This window comes from Oncorhynchus tshawytscha, linkage group LG20 (genome assembly GCF_018296145.1).
Source record: "Oncorhynchus tshawytscha isolate Ot180627B linkage group LG20, Otsh_v2.0, whole genome shotgun sequence".
In the NCBI taxonomy this organism is placed as follows: Eukaryota; Metazoa; Chordata; class Actinopteri; order Salmoniformes; family Salmonidae; genus Oncorhynchus; species Oncorhynchus tshawytscha.
This window is the reverse complement of record NC_056448.1, coordinates 16304127-16319724: the sequence shown is the minus strand read 5'-3', so window position 1 is coordinate 16319724 and position 15598 is coordinate 16304127. Positions and strand designations below refer to the sequence as shown.

The 15598-nt window shown below is 44.4% G+C and overlaps 1 protein-coding gene across 5 annotated transcripts in view; it reads left to right on the top strand.

The window, feature by feature from the left end:
- The window catches only part of LOC112219368 (guanine nucleotide exchange factor VAV2), a 1336992-nt gene that overhangs the window by 1295308 nt on the left and 26086 nt on the right, over positions 1-15598 (top strand). For all 5 annotated transcript variants that reach the window (XM_042302259.1, XM_042302257.1, XM_042302260.1 and 2 more), the window contains 4 exons: positions 190-288; positions 1287-1355; positions 1466-1566; positions 14712-14811. In XM_042302259.1, coding sequence (XP_042158193.1) covers positions 190-288; positions 1287-1355; positions 1466-1566; positions 14712-14811 — 369 coding nt within the window. The remainder of the gene's footprint in view (positions 1-189; positions 289-1286; positions 1356-1465; positions 1567-14711; positions 14812-15598) is intronic.

Here is a 15598-nt window from a genome sequence, read left to right as displayed (position 1 = left end):
GCGTGTACAGTATTTATACAGTATAGTTTTATAACATACATCAAGCCACATGATTGGTATTAATGACCTTGCATGCCTAAATAACATGTTTGACACCCATCATTAGACAATCAGACACATGAACAGCCTTGTCAGGGACGTATAATGACATCCCAGCATCCCTTTTCCTGTCGTTAATGACCTCCACAGAAAATGGGCATGACAGAAGACGACAAGAGAAACTGCTGCTTAGTGGAGATCCAGGAGACTGAGGCCAAGTACTACAAGACGCTGGAGGACATTGAGAAGGTGGGCGAGGGACTTAGATACGGAAAAGTGTATGTGTGTGTGTGTACTTACGTTTATGTACGTATCTGCGTTTGTGTGTGTGTGCAGTGGGTGGCTGGCTGGCAGTGTTGGATGTAGCTCGCTGCTAGGGTAGGTGTGTTTTGCCACGTCTCCTTTGTCAGGCCTCCGGCTGGGAGCGGTGTGGAAATGTCAGCTATTGGCAGGTTCATTGGAGAGGACAAATGTCTGTGGAGCAGATCGATAAGCTTATTATTGGCACAGTCCCATGGGAAGAGACTGATCTCCAGGGCTCTGTGTGTAAACAGACACACACACACAGACACACACACACACACACACACAATTCACCTAGGGTTGTAAATTATGTCAGCGGTTAAACAGCAGCTTCTCCATGATGAAAAAGAGATTATTCTCAATTTGATGGACAGTTAGACATGATCCACTCCACTGGATCCAATAGACTAAGGGCGTGTTTGTGTTTGCTGAGCCAGACAAACATGCAATTAAACCAGAATCACCTTCTTATAATCAGAGGAGTCGTTTGAGCTTGATTGAGTTGAGGTTAATAAAGCCGTCATATCTTCATTACATTTTAATGGATCTATTTGTTACCATTAAGATGATGTCATGTGACAAGCATACAATGACATTACTCAGACAACAGGGAAGGTTTGTGCGAGTGAACATAATCAGTGGTTGGTACTCACAGCACGTCATGGGCACTTCAAACAAATGGCTATACGTGTATACAAGACAATGATTAAGCTACTAACACCGAGCAGCAACACATTATAGTGGAACCTATTTTATGATCGATTTTCCTGGGCGCCCCCAGCGCATGCTATTGGATTGAACTGATGTTTAATATACGTTACACTACTACCGATTTGTTTACAACGTCAACAGGTTCAGTCAATGATGTTTGCACTTTAGGCCTACTGTATATTGCCATGCAAGTTCTTTTAACTTCTCAATTGTACTGTTTTGGTGTTCTACAGAATTATATGATCCCTTTGAAGCAAGTTCTCAGTCCACCGGACATGGAATCCATCTTTGTAAATCTCGAGGTGAGTGCTGATGAGTGTAATCGTAGTGTCAGTGTGGAGCTGATGGAGGTGATGGAGGTGACGTGTTAGTGTGACCCAGGCTGACTATGGTTGTGCTGTACCCCATACAGGATGTGATTAAAGTCCACTTTGCCCTGCTGAGGGCCATCGACCTCAACATGGTGAGCGGAGGCAACGGTCTGGGGAAGATCTTCGTAGACTTCAAGGAAAGGTTTGTGACCTCGGGAGCTGTGTGTATGTGTGCGTGCATGTTTGAGATAGTATTCCGTGTGTGGCCCTGTGTGCATGCAGTTGGATTTAGATGCAGGATTTCAGGATAACGCAGAGGATAGATGGGATTATTAAAGATGACGCCGGAGGGTAGGGCTGCCGTCTTATCGGCTCTTAACCAACTATTTTAGTCGTTTTTTTCGCATTGTTCGTGACTTGTTTTGTACATAATGTTGCTGCTACCGTCTCTTATGACCGAAAATAGCTTCTAAACATCAGAACTGGGATTACTCACCTCAAATTAGATGAGGAGTTCTTCTTCAATGAGTCAGACGCCAGGGATATATACTACGGACACCCGACCAGGCCCAGATCCCCGCGATTCGCTGGAAAAGGAAATGTAGATGTGACTAATCTGCCCTTGCCTCTGTTCTGCTAGCTAACATTCAGTTGCTGGAAAAGAAATGGGAGGAACTGAAAGCACGTATATCCTACCAACGGGACATTAAAAACGGTAATGTCTTGTGTTTCACCGTGTCGTGACTGAACGACGACATCAAGAACATACAGCTGGTGGGTTATGCGCTCTATCGGCAGGACAGAACAGCAGCCTCTGGTAAGAAACGGGGCCTCCTATAGGGAGGAGGTCAGAGATCTGACCGTGTGGTGCAAGGGCAACAACCTCTCCCTCAACATGATCAAGACAAAGGAGATGATTGTGGAATACAGGGAAGGAGGACCGAGCACACCCCATTCTCATCGACGCGGCTGTAGTGGAGCAAGTTGAAAGCTTCAAGTTCCTTAGTGTCCACATCACCAACAAACTAACATGGTCCGAGCACACCAAGACAGTTGTGAAGAGGGCACGACAAATCCTATTCCCCCTCAGGAGACTGAAAAGATTTGGCATGGGTTCTCAGATCCTCAAAAGGTTTTACAGCTGCACCATCGAGAGCATCCTGATGGGTTGCATCACTGCCTGGTATGGCAACTGCTCGGCCTCCGACCGCAAGGCACTACTGAGGGTAGTGTATACGGCCCAGTACATCACCTGAGCCAAGCTTCCTGCCATCCAGGACCTCTATACCAGGCGGTGTCAGAGAAAGGCCCTAGAAATTGTCAAAGAATCCAGTCACCCTAGTCATAAATTGTTCTCTCAGCTACCGCATGGCAAGCGTTACCGGAGCACCAAGTCTAGGTCCAAGATGCTTCTAATCAGCTTCTACGCCCAAGCCATAAGACGCATGAACAGCTAATTAAATTCACTGTAAGGTGTACACCTGTTAAAATTTGATTTGAGTGTAAAACAGAATAGAGTGCAAAACAGAATGGATCAATTAAAGCTCATATAAGCAAAGAGCCGACTGGGTCTGTAACACTGTTATAATGATAATACACAATTACTAGTTCAGAGAGCACTCTCTAAATGTTCTGTGATCTGTGTAGGCTGTTGAAATGGATTCCTGTAATCTACTAGGGATTCATGAAATCACATTAGTGTATAGAAGAGAAGAGGGTCAGAGCTGTTGAACACCCCAGCTGCAGTACAGTAATGTGGGTGATGATTTGCATGCGTTTGGAGTGGTTATGTGCTTCCCGACTATGCTGCGCTACTTTACTCTTTAGGTAATGGTAATGATAGGCCTGGTCTGGTAATGACAGGATACAGCCACGACAGCCCTCCAGGAATGTTAGTCCTGATTCAGCCTCATTTTAGGATTCACATGGAGCTGGAGCCAAACCTGGTAATATATATTTGTGTGTGAGTGAATGCGTGCTTGTGTTAATCTGTGAATGAGCATGTTTGTGTTTACACTGTGGATGGTGATCTGATTATAGTACATAACCGGTAAGGGGGAGGGTATGCTTGCGTCCCCCATTCCAAACAGACCGCAGCTGTTCTACATAGTTTGTTTGTCAGATTGTGTAGGTAATTGGCTCGTTGCAGGGCTGCTTGGGAGACCTGGAGAGCTGCATCACACCACACAGAGCTAGCGTGACAGCAACGACACTCTCTATCCCAATCTCTCTCACCTCCTCCCCAAACACGAAGTCCCTCCACCACACTCCCTGTGTTTATCTAACAGCCACTGCTGATCTGATTGAGCGGTCCTTATATCTCTTCAACTCTCTCTCGATAGGCTAAAGCATGCTTAGCCCTTACAGTACCATAGACTTTTAATAGATCTACTGCACAACTACACTACAACCAGAGTCAGGGTGTGAGAGTGCCATCATTTAAGTCTTAGAAAATTTAACCAAGATATTATTTTTCAAGGGCTTTTAGGTCACTGCACATCTCCTAGTTATGGCCCGTGGCCTAATCGTGTGCCATCACATGGTCTGCCAGCTGATGCTACTACAGCTCAGGATTTAACATTACTACGATGGATAGGATTAGAGTTGTGACTTGTAGATTGTTGAACTTCCCTGCACTGCAATAAGCTAAAAAGCTATTTCCTCCCACCTTCCCATCCTCAGCGCATTGAAAGATGTCAACGACAGGGAATGTTAATATTTACCTTCTGTGACATTCTGCTGAATGCGGAACAGGAGGATGTTTTGGGCAAAGCTGCCTTTGGTATTCAGGAGATGATTGACAGACAATCTCCCGTTGTTTCATTATGGGTGGCTCTCTAACCAGTAACAGAGCCCAGTGACTAGGGGATTTGGCACCGCTCAGATGGATCCATTCTCATCAAAGCCCCTCGTCGATTGGTTCTGAGGACCCGGCTTCGTTTAATTAATGTTGTTATCTCCGCTTGTAAGTCCCATTGACCTTTGCAACAATACACCAGCTTTTTCGTCTCTTTGAAAAATGAATGAAAAGCTTCTCATGTTGTCGTTGCTGTGTCCAGTGAATGCCATGCTGAAAATGTCAGTGTGGCTAATGGCACCTTCTCTAAAACGTGTTAAGACTTGATGACAGTTTTGAATGTACTTTAGAGGAAATCCCTATCATGATGAATTGACTGAACTATCACGATAACAATAGATTGAACAATAAGCTTAATGTCATTGTGCACCTCCGTTATTTTTTTAAACTATTGCTACTACTTATTTAAAGGTTGTAGGTGTCAATTGTCCCATCAACAATCAACCAACCATATTATTATTTTCAAACTTCACATTTCTCTAGTAGAACCCTATAGGTTATTTATTGTAATGAACGATATCACCAACATAAGTGGTCGGTTTGGTTGGTGTTGATCATTTTCTTTTTCATCGTCCCAGCTCTAGGAAGGCAGCCTACATTTTTATAAGAGGCTCCCCTGCTGGATCGTCATACATTACATAGGAGGGCTTGCCACTTTCCCAAACCCCAAACTCATTTCCGGAGTAATCCGCACCCCTGATAACCCTGTAATATGTACTTAGAGACCAGCAGAGAGCTGTTGTACCAGAGGGCTCCCACTGTGTTCCCTTCCATTTGTTGTGTGCTGAATGTGTTCAGTGAAGGTGAGGGGGTCCCAATGCCACGTGTCAGACAATATTCCCTCTCTCTGCAGCCTGTCACTTCTGCTTTGCTAGGAGATTTCCTCACTGGCCTGACGCTCCAGCCAGATGCGGCTGCAGACTCGCTACAGAGGTGGGGGTGAAGGTCCGGGGGAACAGTTACTCCAAATTGTGTTTTCTCTGAAATAACATGCATGGCAGCGTTCCCATAAAGAGAGAGCTGGTGTAGCGGCAACAGGGGTGATAGCACCATCCGGAAGTGAGAGAGGAATTTAAAGAGAAGGTTTACATGTCACTGGTGTAAAGTGTCCCTCCCTTGCACAGAAGAGCTCGGTCTTAAGCAACTGTGGAGTTTAGGGGTTGTTTCCTCCACATGCTTTTTTAACGTACATCTTCCGAAATTTACTCCTGACTCGATTTCCCTCTAAATAGCTCTCACTCTCTCTCTCTCTTTCTCTTGCACCCTCTCTAGTTCAATCGAGTACAGGCTTAACTGAATGAACAACAAAGATGTTATGCAATATGACATTTTATTAAATCGTTTGGGGAATGGCCATGTCTCTGAGGGAAGATCCTTGGTGCCAGATGTTAATGACCACCCTGCTACTTGGTTTGCTGCTGGGAGGCTGGAGAATATAACCATTATTCGAGATAAAACTGATTGCAAGGACTGACTTAACATATCAAGTTATTGCAGAAGACATTTTGTTTATGACGCGATAAAATACAAAATGAAATGAAAATGCCTAGAAGAATGAAAGTTAAAGGCAGCAGTAGGTCTACTGAGCTCATAAAGCATGGATGAAGTATTCGGGTTTTTTTTATCACTGAAGACTAATTTGATGAATTGTCTTATGGCTTGGGGGTAGAAGCTGTTAAGGAGATTTTTGGTCCTAGACTTGACGCTCTGGTACTGTTTGCCGTGTGGTACTGTAGCAGAGAAAACAGTCTATGACTTGGGTGACTGGAGTCTCTGACAATTTTAGGGGCTTTCCTCTGACACCGCCTGTTATATAGGTCCTGGATGGCAGGAAGCTTGGCCCCAGCGATGTACTGGGCCGTACGCACCTTACGGTCAGATGCCGAGCAGTTGCCATACCAGGCGGTGATGCAACCGGTCAGGATGCTCTCGATGGTCCAGCTGTAGAACCTTTTGAGGATCTGGGGACCCATGCCAAATCTTTTCAGTTTCCTGAGAGGGAAAAGGTTTTGTTGTGCCCTCTGCACAACTGTCTTGGTATGTTTGGACCATGATAGTTTGTTGGTGATGTGGACACCGAGGAACTTGAAACTCTCGACCCGCTCCACTACAGCCCCGTCGATGTTAATGGGGGCCTGTTCGGCCCTCTTTTTCCTACGATACCAATCCATGATTGCTGATAATGGAGTGTCGATGTGGCCGTTTGACAAGCTGCTTTTGGGTTCACCTTAGTTCCAGTCCGCTCCTATGCAATCATATAGCTGTGAACAGCAGCAACCAGCCTGTGTAGACCAGTACACAGGAGTTCTCACAGCCAGGCAGGGCACAACCATGAAAGACACACCAGTTTTATATGGAGTTCCATACATTCTAATATAATGATTAGAGAGAAGAGAGTGATAGTGAGGGATAGAAAACAGTTCAACACATTAAGGGGAAAGAGTAAGCCTATGGGCTATACCCCTGAAACCAAACAGACAACCTTAGACAGCAAACGTGTGCTAGATCAATATGACATGACAAAAAATATACATAGACCTATGATGGGTGAAGTAATTCATTGAACTGGGAAGCCTGCGCCACGTCTATCCTGTACATATGACACTGACATTTGATTGATTTGTGCAGGCACGATAGCCACTACAATGAAAGCTATATTATAATAATGATGTATGTTCATTGCTTGCAGAACTTAAGAATTATGTGACAATGAGTAGGCTGCAGGCCTAACGATGAGTATCGTCAGGTAAATATAGACTTAGTCATGAATTATACTTGCAACCCACTACCAGTAGCATATGTGCCCGTGTCCCTGCAGACAATAGCCATATTTGGAAATAACTCTGTGCGTTCCCTGCATAAAAAACTTTATGACACAAGACAACATATTGTTTAACAAATGGTTGAGTGTACCCCATGAATAGCCTTGGGAGTATGCACACAAGGAGCATTACGATAAACTAGATCTGATAGCTGAAATGGAATAATATTATGTATCAACATGGGATGACAGCTAAACACGGCAGCAAATCTTAATTTATGTAATTTATCAAGCTCTCTTCTCCTGGGGGGAAACATTAAGCACAACACATTGTGGCAAATGCTCGATGCTTCCACAAACTCTGCGATGGAAAGGATACACTGTAGCCTGGGATCTGAGGTTTTAAAGATGTACAGGGTCGTTGGTTGCGGCAGCAAGAGCGGCCCGGGTGGAGGTAGCCGCGGTGAACGTTGCAGCAGAGGAAGAAGGCCCAGAGACAGCCATCTTAGAGTTTTCCCCCTTGCTGGCAAAGCCAATTTCTGGAACTTTTTCCTCCCTTTGGGAGAATCGACCTCTTCTACCCCGTCGTCTGGGAGTTGCAGAGATGAGTCAAGCACATTAATATTAGCCAGTTTGAGGAGCTCATGGCTGGACAGGCCTGGGCGCATGATTCCCAGAATTTGAGCGTCTGAAAATGGTCCCACTTGTGTGAGGGAATTGCATTTTTGTGCCTAGTTTATAGTCTACAAGGTAAATAGGTGAATGATGTTCCGCACATGGCCAATAGGAAAGAGCTGAAGAGACAAGATGCTGTGCTAATACGTTTTTATTCATTACCACTATGCCCATAGATTTGGAAACAAAGTGAATTATGTTATGGATGAAGTTAAATGAGCCTTCAGACCAGCCTTCCTGAATGAACTTCTGTAAACTACATGAAATCAAATAAAAAATTATATGAAATTGTATTTGTCTCGTGCCGAATACAACAGGTGTAGGTAGACCTTAATGTGAAATGCTTACTTAACCAACAATGACGTTTTAAGAAAATAGAGTTTTTTAAATATTTACTAAATAAACTAAAGTTTTAAAAAAATGAACACAGTAAAATAACAATAACAAGGCCATATACAGTGGGGCAAAAAAGTATTTAGTCAGCCACTAATTGTGCAAGTTCTCCCACTTAAAAAGATGAGAGAGGCCTGCAATTTTCATCATAGGTACACTTCAACTATGACAGACAAAATTAGAAAAAAAATCCAGAAAATCACATTGTAGGATTTTTAATGAATTTATTTGCAAATTATGGTGGAAAATAAGTATTTGGTCACCGACAAACAAGCAAGATTTCTGGCTCTCACAGACCTGTAACTTCTTCTTTAAGAGGCTCCTCTGTCCTCCACTCGTTACCTGTATTAATGGCACCTGTTTGAACTTGTTATCATTATAAAAGACACCTGTCTACAACCTCAAACAGTCACACTCAACTCCACTATGGCCAAGACCAAAGAGCTGTCAAAGGACACCAGAAACAAAATTGTAGACCTGCACCAGGCTGGGAAGACTGAATCTGCAATAGGTAAGCAGCTTGGTTTGAAGAAATCAACTGTGGGAGCAACAATTAGGAAATGGAAGACATACAAGACCACTGATAATCTCCCTCGATCTGGCGCTCCACGCAAGATCTCACCCCGTGGGGTCAAAATCATCACAAGAACGGTGAGCAAAAATCCCAGAACCACACGGGGGGACCTAGTGAATGACCTGCAGAGAGCTGGGTCCAAAGTAACAAAGCCTACCATCAGTAACACACTACGCCGCCAGGGACTCAAATCCTGCAGTGCCAGACGTGTCCCCCTGCTTAAGCCAGTACATGTCCAGGCCCGTCTGAAGTTTGCTAGAGAGCATTTGGATGATCCAGAAGAAGATTGGGAGAATGTCATATGGTCAGATGAAACCAAAATAGAACTTTTTGGTAAATACTCAACTCGTCGTGTTTGGAGGACAAAGAATGCTGAGTTGCATCCAAAGAACACCATACCTACTGTGAAGCATGGGGGTGGAAACATCATGCTTTGGGGCTGTTTTTCTGCAAAGGGACCAGGACGACTGATCTGTGTAAAGGAAAGAATGAATGGGGCCATGTATCGTGAGATGTTGAGTGAAAACCTTCTTCCATCAGCAAGGGCATTGAAGATGAAACGTGGCTGGGTCTTTCAGCATGACAATAATCCCAAACACACTGCCTGGGAAACGAAGGAGTGGCTTCGTAAGAAGCATTTCAAGGTCCTGGAGTGGCCTAGCCAGTCTCCAGATTTCAACCCCATAGAAAATCTTTGGAGGGAGTTGAAAGTCCGTGTTGCCCAGCAACAGCCCCAAAACATCACTGCTCCAGAGGAGATCTGCATGGAGGAATGGGCCAAAATACCAGCAACAGTGTGTGAAAACCTTGTGAAGACTTACAGAAAACATTTGACAAAGTATTGAGAAACTTTTGTTATTGACCAAATGCTTATTTTCCACCATAATTTGAAAATAAATTCATTAAAAATCCTACAATGTGATTTTCTGGATTTATTTTCTCATTTTGTGAAGTGTACCTATGATTTTCATTTTGTTGAAGTGTACCTATGATGAAAATTACAGGCCTCTCTCATCGTTTTAAGTGGGAGAACTTGCACAATTGGTGGCTGACTAAATACTTTTTTGCCCCACTGTACATGGGGTACCGGTACCAGGTCAATGTGCGGGGTACAGGTTGATCGAGCCTTTTGCTCCTTGCCATGCGGTAGCAGACAGAACAGTCTGTGTCTTGGGTGACTGGAGTCTTTGACAATTTTTGTGGCCTTCCTCTGACACCGCCTGGTATAGGGCTCCTGGATGGCAGGAAGCTTGGCCCCAGTGATGTACTGGACCATATGGCCTACGCACTGAATAGGTGTTGTCGTGCCCTCTTCGCGACTGTCTTGGTGTGTTTGGTACATGATATTTTGTTGGTGATGTGGGAACCAAGGAACTTGAAGCTCTCCACTACAGCCCCGTTGATGAGAATGGAGATGTGTTCGGCCCTCCTTTTCCTGTAGTCCAAGATCAGCTCCTTTGTCTTGCTCACGTTGAGGGAAAGGTTGTTGTCCTGGCATCACACTGCCAGGTCTCTAATCTCCTCCCTATAGGCTGTCTCATTGTAGTCGGTAATCAGGCCTTCCGCCGTTGTGTCGTCAGCAAACTTAATGATGGTGTTGGAGCAGTGCTTGGCCACGCAGTTGTGGGTGAACAGGGTGTACAGGAGGGGACTGAGCAGGCACCCCTGAGGGGCCCCCGTGTTGAGGATCAGCGTGGCAGATGTGTTGTTGCCTACCTGTGCCACCTGGGGGACGGCCCATAAGGAATTCCAGGATCCAGTTGCAGAGGGAGGTGTTCAGTCCCAGGATCCTTAGCTTAGTGATGAGCTTTGTGGGCACTATAGTGTTTAACGCTAAGCTGTATTCAATGAACAGCATTCTCACATAAGTGTTATTTTTGTTCAGGTGGGAAAGGGCAGTGTGGAGTGCAATTGAGATTGTGTCATCTGTGGATCTGTTGGGGCGGTATGCAAATTTGAGTGGGTCTAGGGTTTCCGGGATGATGGTGTTGAATTGTACTGATCTATGGGCATATGAATACACCCCTAGACTGTTTGTCTCTTGCTGTTGTCACAACGCGGTAGGAGATATGGGCTAGGACACGTCTTGACAGGCACGCCGCTACCCCAAGCCAGGCAGAAGCCACAGAGGCCACGCAAATCAGGACTTTTTTCGAGTCACTTCAACACCTTTTCCACATGACATGTCATGCTCCTCAAGGGCCTAGCAGAAGCCGTCACATAGGCAGAGTGCTGCTTTGGCGTCCTAGAGGGGGATTTGTTCCATGCTGTCGACTGTCTCTAATATAGAATCCCAACATTGACTCATCATCATCATCCACTCTATGATATTAGAACACCGTTTGGTTAACTGGACTCTCATTAGATTAATTTAATCCAATGATGCATATACAGTATAGTTTACGTAGCTCAGAGAGATGTAAAGGCCATGTACAGAAATGATGGGACTGGCTCCATGGCCAGTCGTCTGTACAGTCAATGGTGTTTCTGTGATGTTGAGGTTTGTTTTTCACGGTGGTGTCCCCTATTGTTTTAACAGTCAGTCCTGTGAGTCATCCTGCTCTTTTTGTAGGAAGTGAGGTTTTAGTGTCAGCTTATGAGTAACGTTTCACAGAATCATATTATGAGTAACGTTTCACAGAATCATATTATGAGTAACGTTTCACAGAATCATATTATGAGTAACGTTTCACAGAATCATATTATGAGTAACGTTTCACAGAATCATATTATGAGTAACGTTTCACAGAATCATATTATGAGTAATGTTTCACAGAATCATATTATGAGTAACGTTTCACAGAATCATATTATGAGTAACGTTTCACAGAATCATATTATGAGTAACGTTTCACAGAATCATATTATGAGTAACGTTTCACAGAATCATATTATGAGTAACGTTTCACAGAATCATATTATGAGTAACGTTTCACAGAATCATATTATGAGTAACGTTTCACAGAATCATATTATGAGTAACGTTTCACAGAATCAATTTACTTCTTGACTGAAAGAAGCCAGCATGCTACACTGTGAGAGGGAGAGAGAAGAGGGGGTGAGACTGGTGGAGAGAAAAGGAATTAAACATTACTTTAAAGGGAAAGACAGAAGGAGTGATAGAAGGAGATATAGCTGGTTCCTAGGGGAGCATAACATCACAAGTCTCCCAGTGAGATGTGTCCAGACATCAGGAGCGGAGTGGCTGTGCTTGTCAGTGTCTCAGGGGTTAATTATGTCTGACTCCACTGCGTGTGTGTACGTGTGTGTACATGTGGCTTTGTACATGTGTGTGTAATCAACCCCTTTGTTCCACTGCTTGTCTCTGGGAGGAGAACAAAGACAGTGACTTTCCTTAAGAGCTGGAGGAACACGAAAGCCTGTTATTAGAGGGGTCTGTAAGTATTAGCATTAGCACTGTGACACGTCCTCTCTGCTGTGTCAGTATCAGACCAGGCCCTGTGTCCCATGCTGAGGCCTGTCACTGAACAGGGGACAAATTGGTCTGTTAGGATGGCCCCTGTTCACCTCCTACCCGTGTCCTTGTCTGTCAACACCACAGACTTCTGCCTGGTTTTGGAGTGTTTTTAGTGGTGGTGGAGGAGCTTTAGAAAGCGGGCCCTCAGGCACAGAGGCACTGTCCCAGACACACTACACAGGCTCCATGGAACCACGCTGTGAACACTGCCTAACCCCATCCAGCTGAGCTCTTTTTCTCTCATGTAGCCTACACTTTATCTTATTTTGTCTTTTTATTTCTCTGTTTTCTCGTGCCATCCTTTTCCACCAATCTCTCCTGCTGTCTGTCTGTCTCTCTCTCTTATATCTCTGTCTGCTCTTTTTGTCTGTATGTTTGTTTGTGTCATCTCACTCGCTCTTCCTTTATCCATTGTCAAGTGTAAATATACCTTGTATATTACCATGCTGTAATATAACCAATCGATAAGGATTCAAAACCTTGTGTCTAGTCTCAGTGGGTGTCTAATCCATTGCCTCGTACTCTGATCACAATATCACTTTCCCCACCAGTCGCTCCACCTTAAACATCCCGCTCCTGAAATGGCCTCATAAAATAAGACCTTCATGTTCAATTAAGTCTGTGACACATGTTATTAAAGCGGGTGGCTGACACCTGCCCTGTACCCTTCTTATGCTGCTGCCTGCTGCTGAATCTGACTGCCGCTGCCTGCCTGGCTCATAATTGAGCAAGGCAGCCATTAATCTTATTCCAATTCCCCTCCTTAAGGAGAGGAGCGATCTCCCTGGCTGTGGATCAGGCCCTAATCAGGTCCTTGTTAGCCCCAGACCACGTTGTCTTTGGACCAGACCCAGGCAGGGAGCTTCACAGTGGAGGTCAGTCTAGGCCAGTCATTAATGGGGTTTAGGGATGGAGAGAGCCATCCGGATAGTTGGCCACTGGACGACTCATCCCTAACGATGGGGATCTAGTCATGTTGTGAATGTACAGTAGGCAGAGGTCAGATAAGTTGGTAAGCATTGTAATGGGGTTTGTGCAGTCTGCAGGTGTTCAGTTAGTGGGTTTGTCCATGTAAGAGGCTTAGGAAGGAGATGAGTTAAGCTTTGAGAGCTGGGGTAGTGATTGCTATCAAAGCACTCTGTTAGTGACTTATGCTCTAACTTCAAGATTAAGTGAAGAGTTGTGAAATGTTAAACAGCTTAGTGAATTATTGTGGTAATTGAATTGAAAGAAGAAGAAACCCAACTATGTTTAAAGAGATTTTCTAAGAGAAATGTGCTTTTTCTGCCATACTGTGCTCCTGCTCTCTTGCTGAGTTTTGGAGACATTTCCCAGCTCTCTGGAGCAGTGCTCTTGTCTCTGTCAATGATATGTCAGAGACATCCTTAGACTTTAGAAATGCAAACTCTGCTCTGCTGAAGATTAAGAGACTTTGCCAAAAGCATCAGAGGGGTTTGGCACTGCCAGTCGTGACAATGCCCTACTTTGAAAAATAAGAGAGAGAGAGGAATCTGTGCCACGCGTGGTGCCATCCTCTAGTCAAGATAACTTTGAACTAGTTCCAAGATGAAGTGATCTGTGTCAGGGGCCCGTTGTGAATGTGCCCTTCATATCCTCACTGGCCCAAATTAATAGGCTTTCTGCCTGAGAACTCTTCAAAGCAATTTATTATAATCACTATCTTTCATTAGTGTACTGTGGTTATACTATGATTATGACTTATTGGGTAGAGGCGTGTATTCTTCAAAAGATTGCCCTGGGTTTCGAGTTAATGTATTACTTATTAATACAATATATTCATATATACAGTAGTCATGCCCATATGAAATCTATTCATATGTTCCTTTTACATCGGCTTCCTATGGTGGCAAATGGGTCACCCACCGAACTGTTTAATACTGTTGTAATTATGTTTAATCTAAAGCTATTAGTATGGCTTACTCCTCCTTAGTGTCAAGTGCCCCATGGGTTATTTGGTACTGAACTGGTCCTAAGAGTCAACAGCATATTGCTATATGATGATCTGTGTACCCTTTGATATTGGGAACCCTTTGCAGGAACCCTATCATAGAATATACACTGAGTGTACAAAATATAAAGAACACCTTCTTAATATTGAGATGCACTCCCTTTTGCCCTCAGAACAGCCTCAATTCGTAAGGGCATGGTCTACAAAGTGTCGAAAGTGTTCCGTAGGGATGCAGGCCCGTGTTGACTCCAATGCTCTTGAAACACATGGGAAATTGTTGAGCGTCAAAAACCCAGCAGCGTTGCAGTTCTTGACACAAACCAGTGTGCTTGGCACCTACTACCATACCCCGTTCAAAGGCACTTAAATCTTCTGTCTTGTCCATTCACCCTCTGAATGGCACACATATGTAGTCCATGTCTCAATTGTCTTAAACCTTAACAGTCCTTCTTTAACCTGTCTCCTCCCCTTCATCGACACTGATTGAAGTGGATTTAACAGGTGACAACAATAAGGGATCATAGCTTTCACCTGGATTCACCTGGTCAGTCTGTCATGGAAAGAGCAGTTGTTCTAATGTTTTGTACACTCTGTAGTGTATGCTAGTAATAATACAGTGATGTAATGTGTTCATACACAGATTGTTGATCTACGGCCAGTACTGCAGCCACATGGAGAATGCCCAGAAGATACTGGATGAGCTCATCGCCACGCGGGAGGACGTTAAGATGAAAGTCGAGGTACAGTAACCACACAAACACACATATCCCTCCCCCTCCCTTACCACCCATCTGGCATCTGCTCAAAATTTGCGCAAAGTTGATTCACAACCAGCCATGGTGTTTTGAATCATGACATTTTACGATGATAGTTTGGCTTCCATCTAAAGCTACTGTACTGCAGTTGGACAAACAGCAATGGTTTGCAGTGAAAGATCTGTTAAACCTGGAATCCCCAGCTGGCCCAAATCGTGGTCCACCGCTGGCCAAGCCATGCTGCTGGGTTGACCCAGCTCTAGTACTGTAGTTTACAGTGCATTCCCTTTTCCACATGTTGTTACATTACAGCCTTATTCTAAAATGGATTAAATAAATGTTTTGCCTCATCAATCTAAAAGCTGCCGCGGTCATCCCCCTCTTCAAAGGGGGTGACACTCTAGATCCAAACTGTTATAGACCGATATCCATCCTGCCCTGCCTTTCTGAAGTCTTCGAAAGCCAAGTCAATAAACAGATCACTGACCATTTTGAATCCCACCGTACCTTCTCCGCTGTGCAATCCGGTTTCCGAGCTGGTCACGGGTGCACCTCAGCCACGCTCAAGGTACTAAACGATATCATAACAGCCATCGATAAAAGACAGTACTGTGCAGCTGTCTTCATCGACCTGGCCAAGGCTTTCGACTCTGTCAATCATTGTATTCTTATTGGCAGACTCAATAGGCTTGGTTTCTCAAATGACTGCCTCGCCTGGTTCACCAACTACTTCTCAGACAGAGTTCAGTGTGTCAAATCGGAGGGCCTGTTG